The sequence below is a fragment of the Cyprinus carpio genome, unplaced genomic scaffold (genome assembly GCF_018340385.1).
Source record: "Cyprinus carpio isolate SPL01 unplaced genomic scaffold, ASM1834038v1 S000006657, whole genome shotgun sequence".
In the NCBI taxonomy this organism is placed as follows: domain Eukaryota; kingdom Metazoa; phylum Chordata; class Actinopteri; order Cypriniformes; family Cyprinidae; genus Cyprinus; species Cyprinus carpio.
This window is the reverse complement of record NW_024879281.1, coordinates 813,704-835,709: the sequence shown is the minus strand read 5'-3', so window position 1 is coordinate 835,709 and position 22,006 is coordinate 813,704. Positions and strand designations below refer to the sequence as shown.

Genomic DNA, 22,006 nt, shown 5'->3' with positions numbered 1-22,006 from the left:
TTCCACTACAGTACAAGGGGTGATAACAGACGGGGCCAAGCTGTGACTACAGTTAGAACGGACACAACAAGTAAAAATCGACCGAGCAACCTTTGCACTAGGGAGGCATTTGATGTCAACTCACAGATCTGTTTGAAAGTGTGAATTCCATTCCCATTACTTTTCCAAACGTTGATGCATGCACTAAAACTACAGCCACTGTAATAGGGGTGTGGCACAGACAGCTTTAGACAACTCTACAAGCATTTCTCTCTATGCACACTTCAGATAGCTCATCATTCTTGCCAATTTTTCCTTCTTTCCATCTGAATGTATTTTTAGCCGCACATTTCAGCTGCGATCCTGCACGTGCTACTCTCAGACTGGCTTTTCTCCAACCTCTTAGATCTTACTAAGAGCTGGATGCGGTTTCCTTAACATGCTGGATAGAAACCACAACCCACCTACTTCTCATTCAACATTGCTTAGAGAAACTAAAACGGTGTCCTAAAGCTCTCCCCCAAACCTCAGCCGAAAGTGCTTCCTTTGAAATGAAACAAAAGGCACACCCGCCACCAGCCGAGCCGAGTGGGAGCTGCATTCAACCGTCTCCGAACAACTATTTCCAGCATGTTTTACTAGGAAACAGATCAAATTAGGTGCATTGTGATGTCATAATATGTCATAATCAGATGGGTGGGGAAGCATGATAATGTCTATTCTGTTGTGACTCTACAGACAACTATTTCAATGGCTTTACCAAATGCAGAAATACATCTATAGATGTGGGCCATGCAGATTTTATACATCAAACCCACTGCCTCGAGGAAGGAAATCTGCTCATTTTTCTCCCGGTTTGCCATGAGTTTTTCCCATTATTCTGCACGGCTCCCTCAAACACGTTGTGTTCGGGTCAGTCAAATTGGTCAAAACTGCTTGATTATTCAGTAAACTTCGGAATGCTATGGTTTATTTCGCTACACACTGTAAGCAGTGTAGGAACGCTTAACGCGAGCGACGCGACGCAATCAGAACGCGAGTTAACGGCATAAACAGCTTCATTAATTATTAAGGGAGCGTTCAGGTTGGTGGAGTGTGAATCTCATAACAGTCCTAGAACGCAATGTGGTGCTGCAGTTCTGCTTCAAGACATAAATTAAAGACTTTGACAGCTTAATTTCGCTAAAACATCACAAGTTTACCGGCTCCCAGAACCTGAGCAACGTAATGTAACGTAGCTACGCGAAGCAGGGGATCAGCGAGCGTTGCGTTTAGTTCGGATCAGCGTTCATGAGCATTGCAAATCAAATACATTTATTCTCACAATATTTTCAATAGTTTATAAACATGCTTTATATGTAGCAAATAATTATAGAAGATATTCCATAACTCACGGTTATGCGGGGAATATTCTTCTTGCCCTGATAGCCAGACATCTTCTTTATGCTCTACTCCCTTTGATGAACCGTTATCACTGTGAGAACGGATGCAACGATCTGTTTGGGAGGGGAAATGGCTTGGTTTGGGACAATCTGTGTAGTCCTTTAGGAATTTAGAAGCGAATAGAGGAGGTAAAAGCGCTAGAAATGTAAAGGACAAAGGACCTGTGCCCAATATCTCCTCTCCACTGATGCACCCAGTCCACCCAGAGACTGCCCGAGACAAAACGAGATTTTCATAGAGGTGAGCAGCGCGCATGCGCACAACCCCGCCCTGGATAGCCTGCAGCTCCTCCTCTGAGTCCAGAGAGGGTGAGCAATGTTTCAGACATGCTTTTAATGGCACACTGATCAGCGTTTGCATGATCTGATCGAAACTGCCGGAAAACAAAAACTTTGCAGTGATTAATAAACAATTTGTATGCAAACAATTATGCAGACTGATTACATGTTATTACACACACATATGAAAAAAATATAAAGAAAAAAAATTCAAAAGGCAGACATTTACTGGCAAATGTAGTTGCAAAGCAACTTTGTTTTATTATTCCTTGTTCATAATATATCATGTATAAATATTTATATTTATATAAGAAACTTTTTTATCAGTTTTGATCTGATCTTGACACACAGTCAAGAAGCAAAAAATAAATACATTTATTTACATTTATTTATTATATATATACAAACACATATTTTATGCAAAAGGCTTGTTTTATTCAAATAAAGTAGCCCTAAGAAAACCTCTTGATATTCATGATGCAATAATTTTTGTCAAATCATTTTTACTTGTAATATTATGTTTGAAAATGGTTTGAAAATAAATGGTTTGATACGTTTTGCAAATAAATGTGACTTAATTGTGTGTCTAGAAAGATGTTCAAATGATCTTCATATATCACTACAAACATAAAAAGACACACTCAAAGCACTATTTGATGTTTCTTAGAATGTCATTGAGTAACAAAACAATACATGTTTGCAAAGTTTTCGCTCTTGCATTTCAGAACAGTATATAATACCACAATTAATGCCTTCTTAAAGTTAATTTTTTACCCCAAATCTTAGTTTATATAATACACAAACACTACAGCTCAATTTCTTGTTTCCTTCTGGCTGCTTTGGTCTCAATGCAGTAGACCTAAACATGCTATTGATCTCTGCAGTCATTAAGGCCTCTCAGTGAAGAAAAAAAGCATAGGAGTGGCTTTAAATCACACTTGCCCAAACATAGAACAATTTCCTTTCTTTTAGATTGAGTGACAGAGCATTTCTTAAATGTATCATGTTACCATGTATAAAAGCCCTGTCATATTAACTGATTAACAAACATTCAGTGAAATGGCTATTTTTTTTCCCTCTTCTATAACTTATGTGAAAAAGGAGAGTAATTCTGAATATTATTCTGAGCTGAGGTAATTAACTCTTATGAGCTTTTTAACAGGTCCGAAGTTATTGCTCTTAAAGCCCTAGCGGGGCGTACTTCAATCATAGCTCAGCATCACTGTCTCTGTAGCTATGGTTACTGCATCCAGATACCAAGGCCCACACATACAGCCTCTTGAATTATAATGCTCCTAGGAACAAGAACTGGACTGTGAAAAAAAAAAAAAAAAAAAACATATAAGATCTTTTAATCAGCTTCATTTTGTACAGTTTGTACATTTTCAACTGATCTATTGCTAGAGGGGCTGCACCTTATTTCTAAATTAATTTTACAAGGTATAATGACAAAAAGGTTTATGTATCCTTGACTCTTTTTTTTCTGTGAAAACAGCAAATATTCAAGCCTTAAAATAATTAATGATTTTATTCAACCCCAACGACTTTAAAAATAAGTAAGAAATTTTGCACAGTCAGTTGGTAATGATCACAAAATAAACCCAAACAGGGTGATCAGATTTTGTATATTAATCACTGTACATTATCTCACATATTTCTGCTTACTAAATAAATGGAGAGTGATACGACTATGAAACTAACAGTTTAGGAGATTGATTGCTGGGGGAAAAGTCAAATATAAAGTTTTTAAAGGTTATTATACATATATATTTGACAACAGAAATCTGTGACTGACCAATCAGAATCAAGCATTCTGCAAATTATTAGCTGTGTAATATGGACTGCAAATTAGTAGAACATACAAAAAAATTAAACACACACACACACACACACACACACACACACACAGACACACATATATATAATGACTTCAAACCAGTATTCATAATTGATTGGATTCTACAGAAACCAGCTTTCCTTTTTAGCTATATTATGGAAATATTTTTCAGGTCTGGGCACATAAACAGACTACAAGTTATGTTTTTGTTTGTTTGATTGTTTTTTGAAAATCAAAGCATTATAACTCAAAAATAACACTTTATTTCTGGTTGATTGTTATTACAAACAAGGGAGGCTGCATCTGAATGGGAGACTGATATATGCAATAGTGTTAATGTGGTCCACCCACATGACAGTGCACAATCCCTGCAGCTCTTACCTCGTCGTTTAGGTTCTGCAGAATCTCTTTTCCAGTACTTCTCCTGATCTCCACCTTTCGTGGTTGGGATATCCTTCTGCCTCTCGATCACTCGACCTTTCCCTGATGACAGCAAGTCAAAGTCCCAGTGTGTCTTGTTCTCGGCCGAAACCCTCCACCGGGCGCCCCACAGAACATGCCACAGAATTTCTGCCGTGGGCTGGTTGGGGCGGAGCTTCCCATGTTCTGGAAAAACGCAGGCACATCTCCGGCAGCAGACATTTCTCTCAGTGAATACTGTCAGATGGATGCAAAGGCATATAAACCTCTGGCTAGGGAGCTCTGTGGACACTAAATGTTAGTTTTCCCATTTGGAGGTGAGAAACAACATTGCATGTGAAGCGAGGAGGTTCCTATATTTGTCAGAGAAATCTTAAAGGAATACTAATGGAATATAAACATAATTAACAATATAAATAAGAATCCTCAAAGAAGAAAGGAATGAAGTGAAACAATAAAAACAATCCATTAGCATTTCTTCAGGAAAACATATATGAGTCGCCAAAACAATACATAGTTTATATCCACACCATTCAGCCCCTGCATATTAATATGCAATTGATCGCAACTAGCAAACACTTCAACGAAAAGCCCTTTAGAAAAGATGGCCAAATTTAAACAATACAAAAAAAAAAAAAAAAAAAAAAAAAACGAAGAATGAATGCAAATAAATGTGGACCATGCTAATTATGTTGTTATTAAACGAAAACACATCAGGATTTAATGTTATTATATGGACTGAAGCGATGATAAACATTCAGAGAAAATCCAGAGATGTTACCGGTACATGAGACGCGAGACCGACGGAGGATGAGGTGACGCTCTGCTGGGAGAGAGGAGAGGAGAAACAGCGGAAGTGATGCGGGGTTTTGAGGGTTAAAGATGTAATGTGTCCATATCTGAGGGAGACTTTCCCCGGATGACTTGTCACTTATGCCTATTGTGAGATAGGCTACCTTTGTTAGCGTTCGCTCTGTGTGTTTGGTGAACACACGTTGGATGTGGGTAGACAAAGAGAAATGTTGTGAGGTTTAGTCGTAGAATGGATAATGACTCTTAATTTTTGTTTGTATTTCTTTTATCGGCAGTCTTAAAATGTCGTTGCTCTGTTGATAGTTGAAGCGCCACGCCCATGCAGGTTAAAGTTAAGGGCGCTGTCCGTTCAGCACCCCACGCGCTGGATTCACTGCTATGATTTATGATTCACTGTTTATGACTTGGATTATGAGTGGAGGTTCACACGGCACGCGGTTCTCGTACTCCGTTCTGAGCAATTTTTATGCACACGTGTCAGATGGGCGTACAGTCGCGTACAGTATAAGAACGTTTGTGTTACATCTCGTTTAAAGAAGGGAATCGCGAGAAATTGAACCATTCTACTTTTTCTTAACGATCCCTTCCTTGACGGTTCCATTAAGGATTATTTTAGTAATTGTTGTGAGAAAAAAAACAAAAAAAATATATATTTAGGGGAAAATGTAATTCTTATTGTTTTGTTCTCTGTAGATTAAATTATTATTTTATTAATTTATTATAGCTTTATTAGGTACATCTATTCAATTGCTTGGTAAAACAAATTGCTAATCAGTCAATCACATGGCCAGCAACTCAATGCCTTTAGGCATCTAGGTGTGGTGAAGATGACTTGCTGAATCAGAATGGGAAGAAAGAAAGGCTTATTTAAGTGACTTTGAACATGGAATGGTTTGTTGGTGCCAGACGGGCTGGTCTGAGTATTTCAAAAAAACTGCTGATCTGCTGGGATTTTCATCTTCTAGGGTTTACAGAAGACCAAGAATGGTCCAAAAAAGAGAAAATATCCAGTGAGCGGCTGTTGTGTGGACAAAAATGCCTTGTTGATGTCAGAGGTCAGAGGAGAATGGGCAGAGCAGATGGTTAGAGATGATCAAAAAGCAAACAGTAAACTCATATAACCACTCGTTACAAACCAACGTATTTGCAGAATACCATCTCTGAATGCACAACCAACACGTCGAACCCTGAAGCAGATGGGCCTACAGAAGCAGAATACCACACCCGGTGCCGCTCCTGTCAGCTAAGAACAGGAAATGGAAGCTACAATTCGCACAGGCTCACCAAAATTGGACAATAGAAGATTGGAAAAACGTTGCCTGGTCTGATGAGTCTCGATTTCTGCTGCGACATTCAGATGGTAGGGTCAGAATTTGGCGTAAAGAACATGAAAGCATGGATCCATCCTGCCATGTCTCAACAATTTAGGCTAGTGGTGCTGGTGTAATGGTGTGGGGGATATTTTCTTGGCACACTTTGGGCCCCTTAGTACCAATTGAGCATTGTTTAAACACCACAGCCTACCTGAGTATTGTTGCTGACCATGTCCATCCTTTTATGACTACAGTGTAAGGCCATCTTCTGATGGCTACTTCCAGCAGGATAATGCACCATGTCACAAAGCTCAAATCATCTCAGACTGGTTTCTTGAACATGACAATGAGTTCACTTTACTCAAAATGGCCTGCACAGTCACCAGATCTCAATCCAATAGAGCAGCTTTGGGTTGTGGGTGAAGCGGGAGATTCGCATCATGGATGTGCAGCCGACAAATCTGCAGCAACTGCGTGATGCTATCATGTCAAATATGGACCAAAAACTCTGAGGAATGTTTCCAACATCTTGTTGAATCTCTGCCACAAAGAATTAAGGCTTTTTCTTCAAGGCAAAAGGGGGTCCAACCCAGTACTTGCAAGATGTACCTAATAAAGTGGCCAGTGAGTATATATATCTTTTTTTTTCTTCTTCAATAAATAGGCCTACATCCTCAGTATGTCTTACATTGAAACACTAAATTTTACAAAAACGTGGTGACATTAAATGTAATAAATTTATGTTATAAAATACCACTGGTTACAAAAAACTTCAATGTCCAATCAATAACTATAGACGTTGTTATTAATGACAATCAGCCAGTAACTTACAATAACTGACCATCATACAGTTACAGTTCTTGGTTCAATTCGATTCGGACGACATGATTAAATAATATGTGTTTCAGTAAGTGAGTCAGATTTATTCAGCAACTGCTCCAATTAATTTATGAGGGTTTTTGAGTGGCTAGAAAGAACCAACTCATAAGAGTCAATAGTTCAGAAATATGAATACACTGGTCACGTTTGTGTTTTAAATCACTGTAAAGATCTGACTCAAAAGATTCATTAGCTCGGGAATCGCATTTGCACTCTGATCGATTTGGCACTGGTTTAACTAAGAAGAACGGCTGACATTATTCGTCTAGGAACGGTACATTAAAAGAAGAACCATTAAAGAGATTAATTAAAAAGAAAGAGTCACTCGTTGGGGAATCGAACTATTCTGATGATATTTTTCTTCGCGCTGTATTCAAAGTAAAAGAGCCAAGACGCTTTGCGCACATTTTTCTCATATAGCAATTTTTTTCTACATAAGAAATATTGGGCGGTGGAACATTTCGATGACGAGACACTCATTGGAGACCGTTTTTTCTGCTCGCTTCTCCAAAACAGCCTCACAATAATAGCTCCAAAAGCTCAGTTTCCATAACCAACAACATGTGCCCTTACCCGCTCAAAAGAGTTCCTGTTTTTAGCTACTGTCTTTGCGGGCTGTTGGATTGAGGGGGAGAAAGTGAGAAAGACAGTTTGTGCCAATTTCTCAGCCTTGCATGCACAAAACTGACGCTGCTTAACAGACTTTTCCAAACCACTTCTCTGGTTAACAGGAGTCACTGTGTGGCTTAGATACCGGTCTTGTTTTGGAGCACAACACACATACACACACAAGCATGTATACTTCAGCCATCACTGACTACGGAACCTCAGAACACCTGTTTCAGCCAATCACAAGACGGGAATTCAATCACAGCTTCTCCCACTACATCCTATGCGGTTGCCATGGGTTACTGGGAGGAATCGACTAATCAAACTGGAATATAGAACACACAGGAACTCCAGTTTTATTACCTATTATTTTAAGGGCAAAATTATTTTAAAAAGCTGAAATTTACAAACAAAGTCGCTACATATGACAAGCTATTTAATTATTTTAAATTACATTTAACATCGGATATTGGTGTAATAGATGTGTTAATATATGACACACTTGATAAAAAAAGAGATGCAGTTAATCATGACAAAACAACATGCATTAAGATTCATGCCGATGTCACTGAATTGAACCCATCCACTGTATTCCGATCTGATTCGCATCTGTGCTCAATATGAAAACGCCCTGCAGGTTGCAGCAACTGCTGACTCCATCATCAATCATTTGACTTCTGCAGTGCTATTTAAAAGCTTTGAGAGACCTGACAGGGGCACACTTTGTGTGTGGGGGAGGGTGGGGGTGTAGTTGTAGGCAACTGTATCCATAAACAGATACCACAGCATTTTGGAACGCAGATGATGTCGTTTTCCACTCCTTCGTGTTCAGCCAGAATGAGGCACACCCTTAATTTCCCAGCCCCTTCCCACCACTAGAGGGCAGTCGTGTATCGCTTTAGACTGCTAACTCTATCTAAACTGGGTTACTATTAATTAAGTTAAACCAGGTGAACTCACAGAGGCAATTTAGGCGTTTAATGTCGGTAAAAATTGGTTATAACCTCTTAGCTCTGGGTGCAGTTGCCAGAATGGTCCAAACTCATGTTCAGGAGGGGATTTGTTTGGTTAACCGTAACATGTCAATGAGAAATTAAGCCATACTAATTGGAGTAATGTAGTGAGATCATAATAACTAAGAGTTGTGTGTAATATGACAAAATGGTTGATGAAAGGATTTCAATCTATTTGTCTCTGGTGCAGTCTGGCTCCAAAGTAATCATCTCACAAGTTTCAACAACATGTCTCGGTGTGTGAACTGTAGAGCCGTAGAAGATCTGACCCCAGGTCAAATTCCCAGACGTTCCCAGCTCTGGAGATCTAATTCCGTGTTCTGAGTGGTTGCTAGCATTGCTGGGTGGTTACATACTGACCCAAGCCCAACGAGACTATGAGCAACAGTAATAATGATGCTTGACTAAGGACAATAAAAGTATCATTTTATTGAAATAATAAAAATTACTGCTAAAGGTGCACTACATAATTTTTTTTTTTAAAGGTAAAAATAACAGTTCCATTAATAAACATGTAAAATGTGGTTCTGCGTTCAGCTCATATTCTCCAAAATGGCGCTACGGTGATGTGGAGAGACACAGAGAAGACGAATTGTAGAATAAAGTTGTTATTTTTGTTTTATACGTGTATTAAAAGTATTCTCGTCGCTTCATATCGTTACGGTTGACTCATCACTGATGGCAGATGGACTATTCTGACAATGCTTTCCATACTTTTTATGGACATTGACACTGTTATTTATTTGGCAGTCTATGGGACAGTCACAAGCCTCCCGGTTTTCATTCCGAAATATCTTAAATGCGGACAAAGACGAACAAAGCTTTTATGGGTTTGGAACAACATGGGGGTAAGTGATTATTGACAAAATTTTCATTTTGGGGTAGAGTAACCCTTCAATGGTGTACTGGACACAGGACGTGCTCGATGATTACTGACGTACACCAGATATATTGTAGTAAAGAGGTTTGGAGAATGTCTGGGAATGTCCCTGTTGGTTAGCAAGAAAGTTTTCTTAACGTAAATAGAATGTTCCCCGTCAGGTTAGGGGAACGTTTCTGGAACCTACCGAGAATGTTCTGGGAACTTTCCCCTAACCTAAGGGGAATGTTCTATTTATGTCAAGAAAACTTTCCTTGCTAACCAACAGGGAACGTTCTGGGAACCAAAAACTACCATTCCCAGAATGTTCTGGGAACCAAACATTGTTAGCTGGGATAAAGCTTAGTTTGGAAGTGACCTCTGATTAATGGTTCACACCAAGAGCGATAACTGTAATAATATAGTTTTAAAAATCGTAAATTTAGAAGAATAGCAAGAGTCCACACCACAGCTATAACGATAATGACACAGAGGATTTAAAGTGACAGATGTTATATAAGTGTGTTCTTAAAATAAACAGAATGTTATTGTCTTTTGGAGTGGATGCTAATATAGTTATCGTTATCTTTATAGTCATAGTTCTTGGTGTGAACGGGCATTAAGTGGTGCCTCACACATCATGGACAGAGGACGACTTTGCTTGAGAAATTTTGCTAAAGTTTTGCTAATGCACCTTAAACCATGCAGTAAGAACTATGGTTAAATAAATAAAAAGAACTCCGCAAGTAACACACAATACCATTATAAAACCAAAGATGATGATAGAGAGAAATTTTGTGAAAAAAAAAAAAACATTTCCTTTTGAAAAAAGAGAAACAAACCAAAAAAAGTTTTTGTTTCATGATTTTGAAAATGAAGTGATGGAAATACTATGCAGATTGTTCTTTTAATTTTTAATTTTAAAACTTTGTCCAACAGGGGAGAAAAAGGGTCTGTCAAATCAATAAAATTACAATTCATTTTATCATCGCATCACAGTCTGAAGAAAGTATCTCCACAAAGGAGGTTTACCCGCTACTTTCCAACCGCCAATACAAATAAAAGAACTAAAACCTTCCTAACTATCACGCACCTTCTCTTCTAGTTTTACTGTACCTTGATTGTTAGACTTAAAAAACAAACAAAGCATATGAAAAAACCTTCCAAAAGTTACGCTCACCAAGAAAGATGCAAAACAACAAAAAGAACAGGCATGTGGCACAAAACGCGAACATGACGACAGGAAATGATAACAGGACGCCTTATCAAACATGAAGGAAATGAGGCACAAAGTTTATAAGAGTTGAGCTCTCAGATGGATTTGGCAGTTGTGTTCGAGGAGAAGTAGATCCTCAGGTCGACAATAAAGACCAATGGAAACATGTTCACACATCCAAAATACACTTATAAAAGAGGCAAAACCACTACTAGACTTAAAGATAATTCACTTTAGGGTTTAATACACAAATCCTGCTCCCAACGATGGGCACTAGGATGTTCATGTCCAGGATAACATAGTCACCTGTGGTTCTGGAGTGTTAGTGTTTACTAAATGTGTGTGTGACTATGACTGTAAGTGTGCCTGGATAGAAGCTCACACAAGAATTAAAATTCTGCCATCATTATTCAACCTTTTGTATATGGGGATATTTTAAAGAAATCCAAGCTGACCTTTTCCAGTTTATCTCCATGAACTTTCATAGTGCGGAAAAGAGCAGCACAGACATTGTTCAAAGCTTCTTCTTTTGTGTTCTACAGATAAAAGATAAACAAGTTTGGAACAACATGAAGTTGAGTAAATAATGACAGAATATTCTTTTTTTTTCCTTCTTTCTTTCTTTCTTTCTTTTTTTTATAGTTATACCTATAAATTGAAGATATAAATTTCTCTTGCACTGTTGTCCTCAAGCTAACAGCTTGGAAATGACATAAATCAGTATGAGACTGAGAAGTATGGAAGTGTTTAACAAAATTCCAGAAAGTCTGACACAGCAATGACAGCATGGCAAAACACTTAAGCCGTTGTCCTTGTTAGCAAGATCCTTTCAGCTCTGAATGCTAATGGTAAACTGTGTGGTGCTGCAAAGTTGTAGAAGCCTAGTAAGAAATCACTAGGTCCTGATATGTATGTGAAGAAAACTAACAAATGCAAAGTTGTAGAAGCCTAGTAAGAAATCACTAGGTCCTGATATGTTTTTTTTTTTTTTTCATACAGAGATCCATCGGCCCCATCAGACTGGATTTTATCTATGTTTATGAGATGAAGTATTTAAAAAAAAAAATGAATATATGCATGAGACAATAAAGTGTAACAGGTATTGCCTCTGTCATGGTTGTGTAAAGATTTTTGAAAAAGTTGGGTATAAAATTGCATGTGATAAAGTCATAGACATATATTATGCCTCAGCTATTAATTTTCTGTCTTTACCAGAAGATTTTGGGGTCTACGGAGAGCCCAATCCTTCCAGAAACACTTCCAAGTCCATCATCCTGGCATTCTGCCCTTGAAGTCAATAAAATAACTAAATTGGTAGCATTTGTAGTAATAAATAAAATCTTAGCTAGAACTCGGGCATGCTCATATAACTTCATGAGTCAGTATATTTTGGTTGATCCCATTTTGAGGGTGAAAAACTAGGGGGGGGTTCTTCATCACCTGTGAGTGGCCCACTGTTTGATCATGTGATTGGACCAAAACAGGATGTTTTTTGCCTCCTAGCTCAATCTAGATAGCGCAGAGCTAGCGTGTGCACATTTGGTTTCACGAAATGCCCCAAATACTTCCAAAATGAACTTAAAGGGGGTGTTAGAACATCCAGAACTGGAAAAGAGATACAGAAAATGATAAACGAGAAAGAAAAAAAGGGCCTGACATGAGAAGTTTATCACTTATGCTTCTCAACCTGGAAAGGCTAAATAAAGGAATCATAAAAGAGGGAAGAAAGATGGCTGAAAAGCAGAAAGGGGCAGCAGGGGCTTCTTCGTAAAAACTGCAACCTTCTCCCTAATCCACCTGGGTCATGCCTGAGGCATCAGATCTGTGTTCAAATGGAGCCTGCAGAGGGAGCTGTCAGTCTTTTCCCAATGTAGACCCTGTTTTAGAAATGAAAAAAGTCAAACACTTCATATGCGGAATATTACACTGTTGTTAAGCTACATAGTAATCAGGGGTGTGTGAATTGTCTCTGTGGTGTAATATGAACGCTGTTAAGGTGTGGTCACATTTACTGATGTTCTGCAAATTTTTTCACAACAGTTTTGAGTTTGCCACGGAAAACTAGCAGAAAACTGCCTGCTTTGAAAGTGACTTCTGTGTGTGTGGTGCTTCATACATCACTGATACAATGATAACAGTAAATATTTTTCATATGTATATTTTTAGATGTGTAGTTATTTCACGGTACGCAGTTATATTTGAAGTTTTGCTTCCATTTTATGTGCGAATTTCCCAGGCGCTCTTGAAAGCAACATAAACTACATATGTGTGAAGTGTGTTTGTGTTTTAAGGTGTATCTACCCGAGGCCCAGGACCAGGATGTGGGACAGAAGCAGTGAGGGGATGAACACTTTGAGGAACTCAGCAGAGAAGATGCCTCCTTTCTTCATGGCTCCTGTCTTCCTCATGCTGAGAGTCACTGAACGCCGCGGGTGCCGGAAATGAAACTCCCTGTCAGAAAGATAAATCCACCCGTCATCACAACAGCATCTCACTGCCTGCAGACTTTGACTCCAGCCAGAAAAACAAACTAACTAACTCAAAAAAACACTATAGGTGTGTCACAAAACCTAGTGAGCTCCCTATCTACATTACTTGTTAGGGCACCTCTCCTCTCCCACTTCATTTCCTGTCATGATAATGTATAAATTTTAGTAAAAATGACTAAAAGGCATAATAAATATATAATTTCACTCAGCATTTGTGCCTGCTAAGGTGTTTTGGTGCTCATTAGTGTTTTGAAGTGTTAGCCTAGCGACATGCTAATGCTGACATGAACGATGACGCTTAGTGCTATTCATTTGCTGCACATAAGTGACCTTTACAGAGTGCTCATTAGTGTTTAAAAAGTGTTAGCCTAGCGACATGCTAATGATGGCATAAAACTGATGACGGTTAGTGCTATTCATTTGCTGCACACAAGTGACCTTGACAGAGTGCTCAGTGTTAGCTTAGCAACATGCTAATGTCTGAATCAGCTATTAACACAGTGCTATTAGCTGCTTGTATGAGAGTGACAGTTGCAACAATCTATGTAGAGCATATAAAATCACATTTTTGTGTCAAGATGCTGTCTATTTAGACAAACATTAATTAGCTCACTAGCTTTTGACTGATGCTTGAAAAATCTCGCTTGATCATGGCCTGTGGAAATATCTGTATGCAACAGGGTTATTACAGTTAAAAAAAAATGTTAACTGGAAAACAACAAACAAAACTAGCAAGCTAGTTGTCAAGACAAAATTTCTCATTTTCATTTAGTTAACTGGATGTACTAAATCTTACATTCAAAAATTGATTTAAAAACATGTACAAAAACAGTATTATTAAAATGAAAATGGGCATATAAAATTATATATTAATACAACTATAACAGTATCTGAAAGACACTAAATAACATTGTATGCGAGTCCTCACTGGTGCTTACTTAGGTGGAATATTCTCTGGTCTACTTGACCAGTCTGCCACCCGGTCTGAATCCTTCATTAAGATGTCATCATCTCTGATCTTCTCCATGACTTCCTCCTGAGTGGACACAGACACACACCCAGACACAAGCTCAGACAGGTAATGAAGAGAAGCCAGAGGTGCGTTCCATAAATTAGATGATCCACAACGTTCTCAAGAGGAAGTACCTGACTGTCCCTCCTCATGTCCACGTCGAAAATTATCTGGCCTTCATCCTGAGGACTGTGAGGTCGAGGAGGGCTGTGGGAGAGAGCAGTTATGTTAATCTGCGGTCATCACTTCTCACTGGAGCTTGCGTTACGACTATGGTTTATAAAGTTTTAAACATGGATATTTTTAATACAAAAAACGCATCGATTCACTTCAGAAGGTCTTTATTAACCCCCAGAGGCCGTGTGGGGCACTTTTTATGATGGATGGACGCAGTTTATTTTGACTTCTATTGGATTATTGAATATTACCACACATTCACTGCAATTATAAAGCTTGGAAAAGCCATGACATTTTTTAAAAATAACTCCAATTGTATTTGTCTGAAAGAAGGAAGTCATATACATCTAGGATGGCTTGAGAGTGAGTAAATCGTGGGGTAATTTTCATTTTTGGCTGAACTATCCCTTTAAGAATTGTCATTAAAATGGCTTAATTTTCATTCTGTTTCTCACATAAACTTTTGTATGACGATTTTAATGAAAATCTGTTGCAATTTTGTCCTTTTAGGGCAACATAAATGACCAATCACTTTCATTGTATGGAAAAAAGCAGCTTGGACATTCTGCCAAACATCTCCTTTTGTGTTTCATAGTACAAAGAAAGTCATACAGGTTTGGAACGACATGGTTTTCATTTTTGTGTGAACTCTGCAGTGTTTGAGAGAGCATTAGTCTGTGTCCATATATGAGAGAGAAACACTGGATTCCTACAGTAAACATCCAGATTAATATGACTATGAGTTTGAGTGAGAAAGGGTTATTATGGCCGTATCCTATCAGCATGAGGTCAGTGTGACCGCATGTAATTTGGTAAGGATGTTTATAGCACTGCTCTTTATCTATGAGGTCATTAAACTCAAGCTGTGAACTCAGGTGACATTTGCAGATGATATGCATACAGTACATGTGGACTATCTACAACATCTTAAACAGATAGTTCACCCAAAAATGAAAATTCTGTCTTATGTTGTTCCATGTTGTATGTTTTCTCAATACCACTCAGTTCTCATTCATGCTTGCTAATATTCAGACTTGGCCTTTGCTAGGTTTGATTTGTTAGGGTGGGTGCATAATGAGAGAAATTAATTTTGTGGCATTAATATGACATAAATATGGTGTCTACCTGTCGCATGAGGAGTTACTGCGGCTGGATTCATGCTGGGCATCTAGCAGGATTTTTTCCATGTCTCCATTGTGGATGGAAGATGATGAAGGAACGTGTTCAAGCCCCCCCACAATCCCAACATCCTCCTCTACTACCTGGGCTAGAGGGGGCGGCACTGAGGGGCCGGAGGAAGACAGAGAGGCGGCATTTCTGTTCATCTCCAGCTCTACCCATGACCCTAAACAAGATCATAAAACAATCACAACAACAATAAACCATACATACATTAAAGCTAATAATATTTAAATCAAGCTTATAACATTTAATTTTTTTTTATTTTTAATAAAATGTTTTTTAGTTTACCAAATCACACAGAACCTAATATTTTGATTCAAAAGACTTCAAAAGGAATTTAGAAATCATACTTTGCTCAAAGATAAAGCCATTAAGATTTTTTTTTTTTTTTTCTCATTGTGACGTTGTGGAAAAAAACAAAACAACATTTATTTTTATTACTGTAATGCAAAAAAGTAGCAATATATTATTAACAGTGTATAGTATTTATTGAATGGTGCTCACAGTAAAAGACAATGAATAAAAAGAATAAAGGCATGGTGTAATGACCAAAGACGTGCCATCTGACGCAGGACAAACATCAAAAAGCAAGAACACAAGCAAGAACATGTCCTATGGGATTGACCTATTGTTGTCATTTTTAAATAAATGTTTTTTTTTTTTTTTGTTTTTTTTTTATCAGCTTTATTTTTTATCAGAGGTCACAGTGTTTATAGTGCAGATCATTTCAATATTTGCTACTAACATTATAATCAAACTCTGAAAAGTCATGTAGGTGACAAAAAGGTGCTTTTCTTTTAAACTTTCTATTCATCAGAATATCCTGAAAAAGGCATACCATGGTTTCCACAGAAATTATAAGAGCATAACTGTTTTCAGCACTGATAATATTAAGAAATGTTTATTAAGCATCAAGCTGCCTATCAGAATGATTCTGAAGGATCATGTGACACTGAAGACTGGAGTAATGATGCTGAAAATTGAACTATGCATCACAGGGATAAATTACATTTTTAAATATATTCAAATAGAAAAGAGTTATTTTAAATTGAAATAATATTTCACACTATTACTGTTTATTACTGTGTTTTTGATCCAATAAATGTAACCTTGGTCAAAGCTTGGACTTCTATATAAAAACCGAAGACAAAATTGACACATTTGAATGTGATTTTTTGAGTTGTTATATTATTGTTTAATTTTAATTATTATTATTAATAAGAGTTGTTCAATAATTGTTTAAATTTAATAATAATAATAATATACACAAAAAAAAATCAATATTGATATCAATTACAAAAGCAAAAAAGGTTGTTTATGGATTATGGTAAAGGCAATCTGAATAAAATAAATACTGCAATGCAAATAAATCTGAATAGTTATAAAAGCACACTTAATTTTCTTTACACAATATCTGATTTTGGAGTGAAATGTGACCTGGAAATGATATTGCATCCACTATGAACCAAGGCAGACGGTGACAGACACCGTTGGTGGTCTGGCTTAACTTCTATTTACTGTGTGGTGAAAGGGCAGTAAATGCCTCCCTCTCAGACTCATTACAAGCTCACTGATATACGAGTCCCACCTGACCTGACCGCCGCGTGCTCTATGTGAGTCTGAGCAGGGACACACTCCCTGAGCGCATGGCCTGATCAACACAAACAGCACAGACTCCTTTCATCCATGAGTCAGGGAAGAGCACGGTTAAGCTTTCTGTGTTCCCCTTTCACCCACATCTGCTGTGCTGTCTCATCAGAAAGTCTGTTATTGCACAGTCAGTCCTCTGTTTACCACCGGCTTAACCAGCGCACACTGCTGACCAACCATGAGCTAAGTATAAACCGAATGCCTCAAGAGCCACTTCCAGGCAAACAAAGCGAGGAAGACAAAGAAGGTCCACATGACATCCTTGGATTGAGCAAACATAGATCATGTGACATGGTCCGTGTGAACTCGGCTGTGCTAGAGACGAATGACCTTTGTCTCAAGCCACTGACACAAACAATGTTGCTATAGCAGCGGGCAAGCTGAACATTCTGGCCAACGGTGGAACATTACCTTGGCTGTCATCGGGAAATATATAGAGATCAAAGATTAGATGACAGTATTACAGCGGCTCATTTAAGAAACACTAAAGCATCACTTCTGCAAAGTGATCAATGTGTGGCTCTGTTACATGAAGATCTGTGGTAGACAAATATTGGTACTTTTAGTCATTCTTTTATTTTCAATGAAGATTATTATTACATATTCACTATAATATTGTAGTATTATAGAAAAAAGATAGTTAATAGAGTTTGTAATGTTTTTTTTTTTTTTTTTTTTAAGGAAGCCTCTTTTGATTTTACATAATTTATTCCTGTGACGGCAAATCTGATACATACACACACACACACACACACACACACAATATATGTATATATATTTATATATATATTATATATATATATATATATATCTATATATATATATATATATATATAAACTAATTGACCTCTGTTACATGACGCTTTTTATATCTGAATAGAAAAGTAATTGTAGCTAATTAAATTATACTTTAAAAAGCCATAACATTATATTTAAAAGCCATAACCAAACTACATTTGTTTATTCAGAACATTACCAAGAGTTAAAACAAGTTAAAAACAAAATCGCCACTAAAATGCATGTGTTTGTTCTGTGCGTCCATCTGTTCTTTTGATTTTATGGAAGAATATGAAACCGGACATGTTCTTGACTGGTTTTGAGAGATTCATCCTATTAGATCTTTGGCTGTGGGCAAAGTCTCTTCACACGTCCTCCAGCTAGCAGTCATCATGTCTAGTACACAGCCAGACGTGTCCAAATTGTTAAACAAACACTGTAAGCTGAGCCCACATTTGCCCATCTGTTACACTAACACAACCTGGCCGACATTAAGATGTCATTTCACTTTCCCAAGGCAGTTTCTTCAGTTCACTAGTTTTCAGCAGTGAATGACAGAGAAAACTGCGGTCATCACATCACTGCACTGAGATCTGGCCAAGGATGTCTGCCTCATCTGTGAGAAACCAAGAGTTTTAGGAGATAATTGGGCCGTGGTGCTGATGATACAGTTTCAGCACAGTGAATAAAAAGAGGAAATACAATGGCTTCAAACCAGGGTTATGTGCAGTGTGAAAAGCCATTGTGCAGCTAGGAATAAGTGTTATTTTAGTATCACTGATATATACTTTTATGTCAATATTTTAAATTAATATATATATTTTTTATTTTGTTTACAGATGAAACTGACCTGCACGTGAAGCCCTGAACAGGTCAGTGATGTTGCAACATTTTGACTGCTTCTTCTGTCCGCTCCCTCTCCCTCATCGAGTCCCGTGCATCGGTTCTGTTCGGAATTTCGGAACCGCTTGACGGAAGCGCGGAACAGACGTGAGCGGATTCATAGCGCAGCGCTGCCAGTCACTAACCGATTTATGATTTATTATCGATATATTGTCGAATGACAAAATCGGAAATGATCAATTTGGTACATTAAGAAGGCATACATACAAAATATTAATAAATAAAAAATAATAAAATAAAATAAATTAATTAATAAAAAATTAAAAACAAAAACGAGCAGCGGGCAAATCAGTCGCTACGCCACCGATTCTCCCGATTGCCAGTCCAGGCCTGCTTTCAGCCAATCAGCAATGCTCACTGGATCACTACTAATTAATATTCATGACTCAAGCCTTTATCATCATAGTACAATCTATGAACTGGTGTCCTGAACTAGGGGCTGTGACAGGACTAGTAGTGACGCTTAACTAGCTTTGGTCACAGCGCGCACGTAGCTCACTCAGAGGTACATTAATATTAGTTGTTGACACTGTATGTCAGTTTAAGTACACTGCCCAAAATTAGTGGTCTTAATATTTAAATAGCGAGACTTCGCTGTCTGCTCTTTGCATTTCAGAAAGAATAGCAGGAATTTCCAGATTTATTAGTCTCCTGTAACTTTGCGCATCTTTAGGAATTCCCACTAATGTTATAATCAAAAATTGTAGGCTATATTTAATGACGAATGAACTGATGTGGATTTAAAACAGTAGGCTGACAAATGTTTTTAGCAAATCCACACACGCACATTTGTTTGCAGCCTCGCAGTTCACACAAAGACTTTATTTGCTGCCACATGTCATACGTTACATCTCAAACAAATATGAATAAAACACTTTTTCTTTGAGCCACTTCTCATAAACACACCGGAGAAACAAATGTATGTGTTACATATTTATTAAACGAATTAAAATGGGGTTTCTAGTATCCACAATCTCCATTTTCGAGTTGCTCTAGTTCTCGCCTTGTTGACATCGGCTTTGGCCAGCCTACTGAAAACGTATAATCAAACTATTGGTTTAGGTTAAAGTCAATCACTTTTTAAGACCCCCGCCACACACACAATCTCAACAGCCATTGGACAAAAAGCTTTGTCAACAATCTGACGCAATTTTATTACCGCAAACCCCGCCCTCCCTATGTCACAGAAATTTTGACTGGAACTAAAAAAAGGCATTTTACATTAAGTGAAATAATTAAAAGTATCAAAAAACACCAATACAGACAATCCAAAGGCTTCTCTAACAGATTTGATAGATGTCAGAACAATACAGCGAGGTGCTCCGGCTGTACATACCGTTTAATCCAGGCTCCCCGTTGTTGTCTGCTGGAGCAGCAGCGTCGGACATCGTGGCTCTGTGTTGGGCGGCTTGCATAAGACTGTCACTGCACGATCACACTCTGCGCGCTCACGCGTGACGGAGCCCGATCACTAATCACACGCTCTGTGAAGGGGGGCTTTTAAATGCGTTAATAACTGCTTTTGTGGCTGACCTCAGAACGGTTATGGGAGCGCAGATTTCCTGCAGCGCTAAAATGACGCAAATTGGCTAATATCTGATAACAAAGACACTAATATTACGTAATGGACTCAAAGGACTGTTTATCTATAAAAACGCAAGTGAATTATGAACACAGTCTCTGTCAATAAACTAATAAAGCCCATTTAACATTTATTTCTTAAACAAACTAGCATTTATTGCTGTTGCTGATACTTTTTAATTACTTGCAAGACATTAAATAATGATCACAATCTTTTTCAATTTCATTAGTAAGTTTCCATTAGATGTGTGTATTCTTTTGCTCACCATAGCTATACTTTTCTATTAGATAGACTAGTCACTAAAGTGTTTTTCCCATCACTGATACTGGTAACAAATTGCAAATTTTAGCCATTGATATTTGTATGCATCTGTGGTTCAGAAATCAACTGTTCTTAGTATATACTGCAATTGTTGCTAATTGCATTAGTTAGTACTTATCTTTTAGTTACTAATAACTACTTAACTCTTAACTTATTTTAAAACCATTTTAGTATATAACGAGACTACACACTTGATAACTGTAGGAACGATTTCACAGTGACACTGATCTCACAGACACTCACAAGATCACACGTGAGTAGAGAAGAAAAAAAATAAGGGAAAATTGAGTTTTGTTAGATTTTTTTAGATGATTCTTTATGATTTGTTATTTTTAAAAGTGGTATAGAAAAGAATACGGGTGATGTTCTCTGCTTTCAAGGCATGTTTGTGGCTGGCTGCCAGGTTTCAGCTACAGAAACACGCAACATCCGGTAGGTGCCGCTTGCTCGTTCTCATTGGCTATTGCGGGTATGACGTCATAGGCAGCCCGATAAAGAGTGTAATATCAAACATGTTTGATATTTACGATTTGATTTTGGCGACGCTCCATCTCGATCGGGAGCAGTTAAATAATCGCAATGACATCACACAATGGAAGATTTTTTGGACAAAACAAAATAACTTGCGACAAGAAGCGAATCGGAAAAAGTTTGACAGATGACAAAGTCACACGGATCCGCAAAAACAACGTGTAAACGCACCCTACTACATGGATTTTTTTTTTTTTTTTTTAGTGAAATTAGTACCAGTGACAAAACGGAAATGGTAAAACAGCTTGCCATACATCCCTGGCATGTTAAGGTCTCATTATGTGGGGATATTTCTGCCTTCATGCTTTTTTTTCAGTATTAAAAAGATCTGATCAATGTTGTTGATCTATTATGAGCTTATAGTCTAAATGCCCCCTAACACTATTAAAATAATTATTTACTTGGTAAAATGCACGCTACGGAATAATTTTTTTGTGAAATTAGTACCAGTGACAAATTGGAAATGCTAAAACAATTTGCCATACATTTCTGGCATGTAAAGGTCTCATTATGTGGGAATATTTCTGCCTTCATGCTTTTTTTTCAGTATTAAAAAGATCTGATCAATGTTGTTGATCTATTATGAGCTTATAGTCTAAATGCCCCCTAACACTATTAAAATAATTATTTACTTGGTAAAATGCACGCTACGGAAATTTTTTTTTGTGAAATTAGTACCAGTGACAAATTGGAAATGCTAAAACAATTTGCCATACATTTCTG

The 22,006-nt window shown here is 37.6% G+C and overlaps 2 protein-coding genes across 3 annotated transcripts in view; both read right to left on the bottom strand.

The window, feature by feature from the left end:
- LOC109053453 (dihydropyrimidinase-related protein 2) overlaps nucleotides 1-4,028 on the bottom strand; it is a 23,708-nt gene extending 19,680 nt beyond the window's left edge. Inside the window, exon 1 of one of the 2 annotated variants that reach the window (XM_042755229.1) lies at nucleotides 3,919-4,028. Coding sequence is in view for 1 of the 2 variants with exons in the window: in XM_042755228.1 (XP_042611162.1) it covers nucleotides 1,374-1,415 (42 nt within the window). In the remaining variant the exon portion in view is untranslated. Of the gene's footprint in view, nucleotides 1-1,373; nucleotides 1,656-3,918 lie in introns of those variants that run through there. The other variant, XM_042755228.1, reaches the window with a different exon arrangement.
- Nucleotides 4,029-12,482: 8,454 nt separating this feature from the next.
- Nucleotides 12,483-20,360, bottom strand: LOC122134071 (BCL2/adenovirus E1B 19 kDa protein-interacting protein 3-like). The gene is made up of 6 exons (XM_042755231.1): nucleotides 20,186-20,360; nucleotides 15,463-15,682; nucleotides 14,295-14,367; nucleotides 14,087-14,184; nucleotides 12,961-13,110; nucleotides 12,483-12,536 (listed from the first exon to the last, which is right to left on the bottom strand). Exons 1-6 carry the CDS (start codon nucleotides 20,262-20,264, stop codon nucleotides 12,488-12,490), a joined length of 669 nt encoding a protein of 222 aa, XP_042611165.1. The 5' UTR covers nucleotides 20,265-20,360; the 3' UTR covers nucleotides 12,483-12,487.
- Between the last annotated feature and the right edge of the window lie 1,646 nt (nucleotides 20,361-22,006).

Coding starts and splice junctions, on each gene's coding strand:
- LOC122134071 (XM_042755231.1), bottom strand. CDS start 20,264: ATGCAAGCCGCCCAACACAGAGCCACGATGTCCGACGCTGCTGCTCCA. Junction 15,683..20,185: donor CGGGGAGCCTGGATTAAACG/GTATGTACAGCC, acceptor GATCTTGTTTAG/GGTCATGGGTAGAGCTGGAG. Junction 13,111..14,086: donor CCAGAGAATATTCCACCTAA/GTAAGCACCAGT, acceptor TCTTTCTGACAG/GGAGTTTCATTTCCGGCACC.